Source organism: Notechis scutatus, chromosome 3 (genome assembly GCF_049901735.1).
Source record: "Notechis scutatus isolate UNSWTSFEM ecotype Mainland chromosome 3, rNotScu1.2, whole genome shotgun sequence".
Lineage (NCBI taxonomy): Eukaryota > Metazoa > Chordata > Lepidosauria > Squamata > Elapidae > Notechis > Notechis scutatus.
The window spans coordinates 25065780-25076363 of NC_142011.1; the positions used below are offsets into that span (position 1 = coordinate 25065780).

Here is a 10584-nt window from a genome sequence, read left to right on the forward strand (position 1 = left end):
TTTGAGGTAAGTGATTTCAACATTTTCACAAGGAAAAAGGTTTCATGGGATGTTATTACTCTACTAAGCTACACAATTGTATTATGCTGCCCACTCAGGCACTATATATGTATTTATTTCTTCCCATGTTTCTCTGAATCATTCATCTGAAGAGCATGCTCTTAGTTCAATCATGGAATAACATTTCACCTAAATGTGGAGAAAAGGCTTAGGGATAAATACAGTTCAATCTGAGCTGGAAGGAGTAAAGAACAGTCGAGCTGCATCATCATCTTGTAAAATATTTGTATTTTCTTCCTTAGTCTCTTTATGTAGGATTAATACTATGAATGGTGGATAAGAATTGCTATTCATAAAGATGAAGATTGCCCTTTAGTTCATGTCATGGGTCTAGTCAAAAGATATCTCTTCAAGCTGGTATTTATATTGTTTTATTTTCAAGAAGGAAAGTCTATTATAAACGAAGCAGAAAGAGTTCAATATTCACTCTCCAGTTTTAATTCAACTGCCATTGACTTAAACAGAACATTGATTTCAATGAGAACACCATCAAGTCTAGTTTGACTCAAAATTAAGAAATGACTGGTTCTTTGGATGGTGCAAATATTTGGAGACTGTAAGCAGTTTTGGAATTTGAGAATATGTCATGGCATTCTAACAAAATGGTTGTCTTGGTAGGCATGGCTAGTCACAAGAAATCAGACGCACCTTACTGTTTCATCTCCCTTTGCTGTAAAACTTCTCTGATACTGTTTTTGAGATTTGGGCAACTGGAAAATTACATAATAATTGTGGTACTTATGTTTATTATTGATCTCTTGCTAATGTCCAAAAAAATCCTGATTGAATTTTTGCTATAATGGTATAATTGGTATAATGCGCTGCATGAACAGATATTTTAAGTTTGGGAACATGATTTCTAAATGAGTACAGTGCCATCAAAATATGCTTACTAATATTAAATTATTTATTTATGTGAAGCATTTATATTTCAGCCCATTTTATATCAAATTCTGAGCAGCTCCCAATCAGCAATGAAAACAACATCAATAATAAAACAACACATTACGGAAACATATTAAAGTAGGTTGCAATCAGCTGATTAAGTTAACCACCATGATTCAGTGGTAATTCCGAGTGACCAATCTCAGTATAGTATAAAAATAAATGCTCCCTAGCTTCTTCTTTTTCTGACTCTACTTTTGCAATACTAAGTGTAGTTTGAACAATATACTACTAGCACCAAAAAAAGGACTGGCAGAGATCCTCTACAGCTACAATTATTAATCTTATGTTTAATATTCTTGGTATGATATTCAATCAGCAACAGGCACAAATGGAGGAAATGTATTCATCTTTAGGATACACTGCAGATTAAACTAACAATTTAAATGAACAGTTAAGGTTATTTTTTTTAAATTAATATTTTTAATTTTTAATTTAATTTAATAACTCTTATTATCTAATCCCAGATTTTCTGGGTTTTTCTATCCCATTTTGTTGTTGGGTTTCAATTAATTTATTTTATTTTTTAATCTTAAAATAAGATGAATTTTTTCAGGATTGCTGACTGTTTCCAAAGGATCTGGAAACTTCTTCATAAAATTGGGTATGTGTAATTTTTAAAAAATATTTTAATTGATATTGTATAATATCCTCTCTTGTGTTAACAAAAGAAACAAAAACAATGAGTATATTGCTAGTATGAACTGTTCCACTGAAGAAAATATAGGTCTGTTACACCTTATTTTGAGAATGCTTTCATTAAAAACATTTGGGTAATATAGCGAAGAATTGAATGATTATATTAACATAACCTATATTATTCTGAAATCAATGCAAATGAGTTTCAGTTTATTGTTTGAAAAGATTAAGTTGCAATTGTATATTTTGTACAGAGGAATGCAGAGTAATTGCACGAAGATTTCTTTTCAAATCAGTCCAAAAATAAGCATAGATTTAATAGTACATGATTGTAACTGAATGGTTACCTTGTATTTCTGTTTGATCAACTGATTACAAACAATTTTGTTTTGGTATTTGCTAAGAGCTTATGGTGCCCAATGCACAGAATAGTATTATTTTTAATTGGGTAAAATATTGGGCTAGAAGCAAGTAGACCCAAGTTCTAATCCAATTCACCCATGGAAGCTTACTGGGAGACTTTGGGCTCATCATCATTATTTTTTTTCCTGACCTACAAGTTATTGTAAGGAAACACAATGTATATTGCTTAGAGCTCCAGAATAAAAGGTGGGAAATATAGAATTCTCCTTCAAACTTGAATGTGTATATGTTTCTATAGAGAGAGAGATATGTGTGCATGTGTAAATGAAATATGTGTACATATGTGTGTAAAATAGTTTCTAGCAATTGAAACTACTTTATCCATTACTGATACAGGTTGGGAATCTGGACCTACATTTGGGACATTAAGTTCCTAAAGATACAAGAATTCATGCTGGATATCTGGCTTGCTTACTCCATACCATTACCATCCAGCCACAGCCAACTGTTATCCTTATGTGTGATCTGCTCCTGTGTTGCAGCATCTGTTGGAGGCCTCTTCTACTGCTGGATGTTTTCCTCTCTGCAATATTCCTTTCAGTTTTCTGCCTTGGCATCCTCTGTCCTTAGTTTCCTGGTGTTCTTAATCCTCTTTTTGGTGCATCCAGTTCGGTGCCTGTTTACTATAATTGTGCCTACATTAGGGACTAGACAAGGACGAAGGCTGCTGCTGTCTGCCTGCTTTATGATTGTAGCTGTCAACATTATCCCAAATATTATGAACAATATCCAAGCAATCCTGAAAATCATTAAATGCACCTGCAAGAATTCCATGGAAAGCCTTGTGGCCTCAATGCTCTTGTTGGGTAATGCTTCCTGGGATTTCAGCCACTCTCTCAAAAGCATCATTGACCATATGCCGGATAATTTTTTTAGTTCAAGGGATAGCCATGTTCAGTTTAGAAATGACAGTAATATCTTCCAACTAAATGAGAAAATGGATAACATTAGCCAAAGTATCAAGGAAGATTTTTTATATGCTGATAAATTGGTCCAGAAGGTCATACTTTTGACCAACCGGGTGATGGCTGGGTTCTTTCTCTTCTATCTCCTTTTTCAAGCGACATGGTACCTGAAGAACTATCTTACAGATGTTCGTTTTGATAATATTTACATTACCCCAAAGCTGGAAGATTTGGCTCGGGAAAACAAAACAGCTGATGTACTGATCTGCACATCCAGGAAGTTAATTAAACCAACCAGCTTCAAATTGTCCCCAAAAGAACTCAAGGCTTCCCTCAGACATGTTTTTCTTCTCACATTAGTTCTAGTGGTGATGCTGCTTGTCATAGCAGCTGACTACATTGCATTTCATTTGGCACAAACAGCTGTAACTGAAGTCACTCGGATCCCTGTTGTCCCAGTTACGTTCTGGGTAAAATATGAAGTGAGTACTGAAGTCTCTAGTTTGGGCTTAAATTGGTCTCTTTTAGCTTGGAACTTTTCAGATATGTTAGGGCTGCAACCTCCAGGATTTCAAATAAAGCCATGAAATGCCATTTGTCAATACATATCAAATGAATGTTACTGGATTCACTATGGAATTTTAATAATGTAGGCAACAAAATGGCATAGCTGAGCCCACAGGACAGAAGGCTTAATGTCTGAAATACCAAACACTACCTATTTTCAGAGAGAACTTCATTTGGCTTCCTTTCATAATTCCTGTGTAAGATACAGGCAATGTTTTCACAACCTGTGCTGCATTTCTGGCAATTATAATGTAAAAACAAAAATAAAAACATTATATCAAATAAACCAATCAACAAATCAAGTAATAATTTCAACCTCCTAGTTTCCCCTCCAAAGACAAACCAATCTCATGAGAGATAAACAAAATCAAATGTGATTAGAAAAAGATAAATGGTGAAAATGTTAAATATGTAGAGTACAAATATTCAGTTCTAAAATTGGTAAATACTACTTGGTTAAAATAAGAAAATGGAAAAGAGGGTGTAATGTTCTGGGAAGATTTTAAGGTGTCTGATCCCCCCCCTTGGAGGTAGCCTCTACATTTTTAATTAATAATTCATTTCTTGTTTCAGATCCAACCTTTCCTAATGGTTTTATTTGAGAGAAATTACCATCAAAACTTGACTTTCGTTTCTTCTAAATGCTTCATGCAAATGCCAAATCCTCCCCACACAGCTTTGGTTCTGGCCGTTGTGCTTCTCTTTGGCATCATTTATGCTACGGTATTTTTGGAAGCATACTCACACCGTCTGTGCCGAAAAATTTCAGCCTCGTTTTTTGAGAACCAAGAAAACCAGAGAATCCAGTACCTCTACAAGAAGCTTATTAGAAAGCACAAGAAAAAAGAGCAACAGGAGGCATCGGTACTTTGTTGAATGCTATTTTACAAGAGCAATTTGCACCATTGGTGGAAAGCTAATATTATATAATACAATTCTCAAGGGGACAAAAAGCAACAGAGGACAATATAGATACTGGATGATGCACAACCCAAAAGAGTTTGAATACACAGATTTGCCATAAAATAAAAACATCTCACTTGAACCAAGCACAACTCCTGATGATTACATAGACATGTGCATTTATTTATTTGTTTATCATATCTTTAGAGCTGCCTAACTTGCAAAAATTTCAGGCATACACATTAAAAAAAAGCCTAATATAAAAGATGAAAGATGCCAGTAACCAGAGAACCAACATAACCTGCACAGCTACCAACATAAATTGCACAATTGCTTTTCAGAACACAAACTCCAGGTAAGTCACAGCCTGAGGGGGAAAAACAGGTTTTCAAGGCCCATGTAAAGAGCAGGAGGGAAAGGCTATTTAAAAATCTGGGGAAGGCAATTCCAAATGCACATTAAAAAGGAGCAGGGCCTTGATTGTGTGGTTTACTGCCCTCTTGATTTTCTTTATACCCTTTCCTGGATATTTCTGATTTACAATATAATTTCTGCATTATTTCCTGCCTCAGAACATTAGAAAACTGTAAATACCTAAAACCTTCGGCAATTGTGGTAGCAAGCGTTACAAATATGCAAAAAAAGAGATTCGTGGTTATTTTCAACCCTTAGGCTTTATTGGTTAATTAGTATGAGATATGGATACTGCCTCACTCCCAAAAGACTCTAGTGTCTTAAAATACATAGCAAGAAGCCAAACAATAAAAACACACATGTATCCAGAAAACAGCCACATTTGTGAGAAACCAAAATCCAACATAGCCTCTCACCCAGAAGTGGTATTCAGCAGGTTCTGACCTGTTCTGGAGAACCAGTAGCGGAAATTTTGAGTAGTTTGGAGAACCAGCAAATGCCACCTCTGACTAGCCCCACCCCCATCTATTCTCTGCCTCCTGAGTCCCCGCTGATTGGCTGGGTCTTCTTTTGTTGCCCTGTACAGGAGATCGGAAGTGGAAAGTAGGTTAATGGGGTGGGGAGGCTATGGAGATTTTGCAATATCCTTCCCCTGCCATGCCCACCAAGCCATGCTCACAGAACCGGAAATAATTTTTTTTAAAATTTTTATTGGTTTTTAAAACAAACATAAACAAACAAAACATAAAAACATCAGGCCATCTTCCATATATGTAACATAGAGTGTGCCGGTTGGTTTACAAATTGTTTTGTGCTTCCATTTCGTAGTCTTCAATTACAATTACATTGTATATGATCTCATATTTTTAATCCAATATTAAATACATTGGTATCATTATTAATCAATCATTTGACTATACTTTTATTCATTCATGCTTTGGAAAATAATCATATTTTACTTAACTTGTTTTGTGACAATTCATATTATCATCCCAAATCTATCCTAAAAACATTTTGTAGATATAATAAGAAAAGAATACATCTTTATATATTTAGTATTTTCTAAAAGTCTACATATTTCGTTACTATATTTTATTGTCTAACCATTGATAGAATAGATCCCAAACTTTATAAAATTGTTTATCATCCTGTTCTCTAATTTCAAATGTCAATCTGCTCATTTCAGCACATTCCAATATTTTCTTAATAATTTCCTCCTGTGATGGTATTTTCTCATTTTTCCAGTTTTTAGCAAATACAATCCTAGCCGCTGTTAATACATTTACAATCAGGTATTTCAAATCTTTACTATATGTTTCAGGTAAAATTCCCAATAAAAATATCTCTGGTTTCAAGTCTATATGCTTTTTTGTCATTTTTTCAAACCACGTGTGGATTTTAGTCCAATATTTTTTAGCATCCGCACAAGTCCACCACATATGGTAATATGAGCCAGGTGTCTGATGACATTTCCAATATTTTTCGGATTTATTCTTGAACATTCTTGCTATTCTTGTCGGGGGGAAATGCCACCTGTAAAACATCTTATACAAATTTTCTTTATATGCTGTTGACATTGTCATTTTATAATTTTGAGACCACAATTTTTGCCATTTCTCTAGATCAGGGGTGGGCAAACTTTTTGGCTCGGGGGCCTCATTGACTTTTAAAATTTGACAGACGGACCGCCACCTGGTGTCGAAATGCCTGTCATTACAAGTCAAAATCAAATGAATGCAATCATTCAATCATTCACATCAAACCTTAATTCTGTACCAATCTTCGGCGGGCCGGATTAAAAAGACTAACGGGCCGGATGTGGCCCGCGGGCCCTGCTCTAGATCAATCCCATATCCAAAATTCTTCCCCCAAGCAATCATAGTTTCTTTAACTTGTTCTTCTTCTAGTTTAATTTCTAATAAATATCCATACAATTTTTTAATCACCTTTTCATCAGTACCTGTCAAAATCTTATCTAAGTCAGTCAGTTTATCATAGAAACCTTCTGTTTTAGAATCTGTATTTGCGCATATGAGAACCAATTTATCTTTATACCCTGTTCCTCTAGTTTTTGCATAGATTTAAGTTCACCCTTTTCATTCAATATTTCACCATATCTAACTATTTGTTCCTTTTTGTATATTATAGGATAAGAAAATGCTTCAATAGTCGATAACCAGACTGGAATTTTCAAATAGCATTGTCTTTTAATCTTCTCCCAGTTTAACCACAGAGACTCCCGTATATAATATATTCACAACCATGTATACACTTGTACTTATTATCTTGTAAACAATTGACAAATCAAATAAATAAAAATAAATAAAATGTAAATATAGCTCCAAAGGAACAAACAATCACACAACCAACTGGCCACACTGGAATACATTTATAAGCTAAGACATTCAGAAGCTAATAGGACAAGACAATCCTGCAATCCTGCTGCTGATAATGTCTTCTAAAGTACCCCTGTGTTTTAGTTCCTTTATACCAGTGATCCCCAACCTTTTTTATGCCGCAGACCGGTACCGGCATCAGCTGGGCGCCGCGGCCCGGTACCGGCATCAACTGGGCGCCGCCATCTTTTTTTGATGAAAAAGTGCTTCCGGTGACCTCACTGGAAGCACTTTTTCATCAAAAAGATGGCGGGTTGCGCTCGTGAGCTTTTCCGGTAGAAATGGCTTTCTACCCGGAAAAGCTCACCGGAAGCACTTTTTTATCAAAAAAAGATGGCGGCGCCCAGCAATCAGCGGCCCGGTAAGACTTGTTCCGCGGACCGGTCTCGGTCCGCGGACCAGTGGTTGGGGACCCCTGCTTTATACCATAAAAAAGCATGCCACCCCAACAACAGATCATGTGCTTCTAATGTCAACAATCTAGTATTTCTTAATGTTATCCATTCCTTAACCCACATCAAATTTGTAGCTTGGTAATACAACTCCCAATTAGGCAAACCAAATCCTCCTCTTATTCTAGCATCTTGCAAAAGTTTTAACTTTATTCTTGCTTTCTTACCTTGCCATATAAATTTCAACACAATTTTATTTAAATCTTCAAAATAGTCTTTTCCAAGCCTAATTGGAATTGTTTGAAACAAATATAAAATTCTGGGTAATATATTCATCTTGATTGTTGATATTCTCCCTATTAATGACAGTTGTAAATTTTCCCATTTCACCAAATCTAGTGCTATCTGCTGTTTAAGTTTGATATAATTATTTTCTTTTAGTGTACTGCATCTTGCTGTCAAGTATATCCCCAAGTACTTGATCTTATTCGTAACCTGAATTTTCAGTAAGTCTGCCAGTTCTTCCTTTTGTCTTGATAGCATATTCTTTATCAAGATCTTTTTCTTATCTTTATTTATTTTCAAACCAGCCACCTTTCCATATGTCTCTATCTTTTCTATCAATTTTGATGCTGTTTCTAGTGGGTCTTCTAGAATAAAAACCAGATCATCTGCAAATGCTTGCAACTTAAATTGTTCAATTTCCTACACATCCAGTCTCAGGGATGGGTTTGGAGTAGTGGAGAATTGGCATAGAGGCCTTAGTCCTCAGGAATTGATGAAATGTTCTTATTTAAATATTTTCCTTGACATTTCTATGGACATGTCACTGCCTGCCATTCTTTTCTTAAGCCCATTTGCAAGAGGGGAGAACTGTGTGTATGTTTTTAGTCTTGCCTCTTGAAGCTGACTAATACTACCCACGTTAAAACAAACAAACAAACAAACAAACAAACAAAACCCAACTCTGTGTATAACATCCACAGCAAAGTTCACAGAAACTACAGTACTGGAAGAATTTCCCTCCCTGACCCAGAGATACAAAACAAACTGCTTGCTAAATTAAGAAGGGATTTACCTCAAATGCAGCCCACAGTTTTTGTTTGTTTGAAAATATGTGATTAAACTTCATTCTCTTCAGAGCTTTATTTATTTTCTTTTATGTTAAATTCCGCCTCCAAAATGGCACCAGTGTTAATTATATTTTTGGCTTGCTTAAAAATTTCACACTAATCTTCTAGAGATAAAAATGATGATGGTAATTATATATACGCATGAAACTTACAGATACAAACTCAAAGGCACTCTATAATCTACGATCTATATCTCCACACAGTTTCATATCTCTGAAGTCAAAGGGGAGTTACATTGGGCACTAAACATCTGCTGAGTTGAATGTGATTCAACACATTCTTTCCGGTAGTAAGGATCAGTTCCAGAAAATACTTATTTGAAGCATTTATAAGCAAACATTAAGAGTACAATCTCCTTCAACATGGTTTGTTATAATAGTAAAAAAGGGAAATTTGTCCTGTAATCTGCAACTCCCACCACTGGTTAAGATATGTGGATTTCAACTCCCAGCATAGCTGGCTGGAACATTCTGGGAGCTGAAGTCCACTCAGATCCCAAGGCTGAGAAATACTGGCTTGTATGGTTTCCAATTCCTTCCATCTTTCATTCTATAAAGTCAGGGATAATTATCTGTATCTTAAATCCTAATAATTCCATTGTTTATTTTCCCCTACTTATATTCCTTTTACTTATAATCTTTCAACATATTAAATAAAATTAATGTAAAAAAGAAAATCATCTGTCATGGAAGGAGTATTATATATGTTCGCTGCCTTCAGTTACTTATAAAGTAATAAAATGGGATAAAAATGAAATACATAAATAAAGTAAACTTTTACATATTTATGTATTTTATATCAGAAAGCTGCCCTGCTGAATATTGGGCAGATGTGACTCTATTTCATTTTCTCTCTCACTCTGTTTGTCTTTCAAAACATGGTATCCATAAACCTTTGCTCAAAGCCTCATTTTTTTTTAATGTGTGTTGCAATGCATGTAAAACAGGATGGGATGATTGCATAGTTGTGGCCACTGTTTTGATTTTTTTCACCCTTCTCCCTTCAGACAGCACTGAAGTTGGGGAATGTTTGGGGGCAAATTGCAATAATTGAGGGCAATCTAATTCTAGAAGTTTTTTCAGAACTAATGTGGAGTTGACATCTCCATGTTGCCAGGGCAACTGCCAGACCTTTTGTTCATGTAATTGAACAAAGTCATGATAAACCTTTAAAGTTTTTTTTGTGAGTGGTTAGGATAGAGAAAAGTCCCCATGAGAAAAGACAATTACTGTAATTAATAAAGCTGGATATTCTGGCTGTATTGTCTTGAATGGCAGCCCAGGAATATCTTAAAGGGAATTAATTAAATTAAATAAATACATTGCTAACAGTTTGAATTATATTAAACTATATCAAACTAATCACCAATTAATCATTAATCACCAATTAATCACCATTAATTAATCACCAACTAAGCACCAATTCCACCCGTGCTTTTTACAATTTTGTAAACAACAAACTAAAAGACTCAAGGTCCATCCCACCCCTGATAGGACCTAATGCTAAAGCCTGCAACGACGACACCATTAAAGCCAACATCTTTAACACATTCTTTGGCTCAGTATTTGTAAACAGCAATGGATCATGCCCAGTATTTCCTAGCCAAACCACAGATAACTACAATGATCTAATACATATCGATTTTACAGAAGACAATGTTGAAAAAGCACTTCGCAATCTAAAACCATCTCTATCTATTGGACCGGATGGAATATGTGCCTACTTCTTAAAAAAGCTACCCACTGCCATAGCCAAACCTCTAAGCATAATCTTTGAAAAATCTTTCAGGACCAGCTCCTTGCCTAAC

The 10584-nt window shown here is 35.2% G+C and overlaps 1 protein-coding gene across 1 annotated transcript; it reads left to right on the plus strand.

Moving 5' to 3' along the window:
- The first annotated feature begins 1205 nt into the window (after nt 1-1205).
- Nucleotides 1206-5625, plus strand: OCSTAMP (osteoclast stimulatory transmembrane protein). Its single transcript, XM_087958959.1, has 3 exons — nt 1206-1609; nt 2404-3454; nt 4113-5625. Exons 1-3 carry the CDS (start codon nt 1548-1550, stop codon nt 4413-4415), a joined length of 1416 nt encoding a protein of 471 aa, XP_087815085.1. The 5' UTR covers nt 1206-1547; the 3' UTR covers nt 4416-5625.
- Nucleotides 5626-10584: the final 4959 nt, after the last annotated feature.

Excerpts from the sequence above, each read along its gene's own strand:
- OCSTAMP (XM_087958959.1), top strand. The coding sequence starts at position 1,548 with ATGAATTTTTTCAGGATTGCTGACTGTTTCCAAAGGATCTGGAAACTT. Across the intron at positions 1,610-2,403 it reads AAACTTCTTCATAAAATTGG|GTTGGGAATCTGGACCTACA; the intron begins GTATGTGTAATT and ends TTACTGATACAG. Across the intron at positions 3,455-4,112 it reads CGTTCTGGGTAAAATATGAA|ATCCAACCTTTCCTAATGGT; the intron begins GTGAGTACTGAA and ends TTCTTGTTTCAG.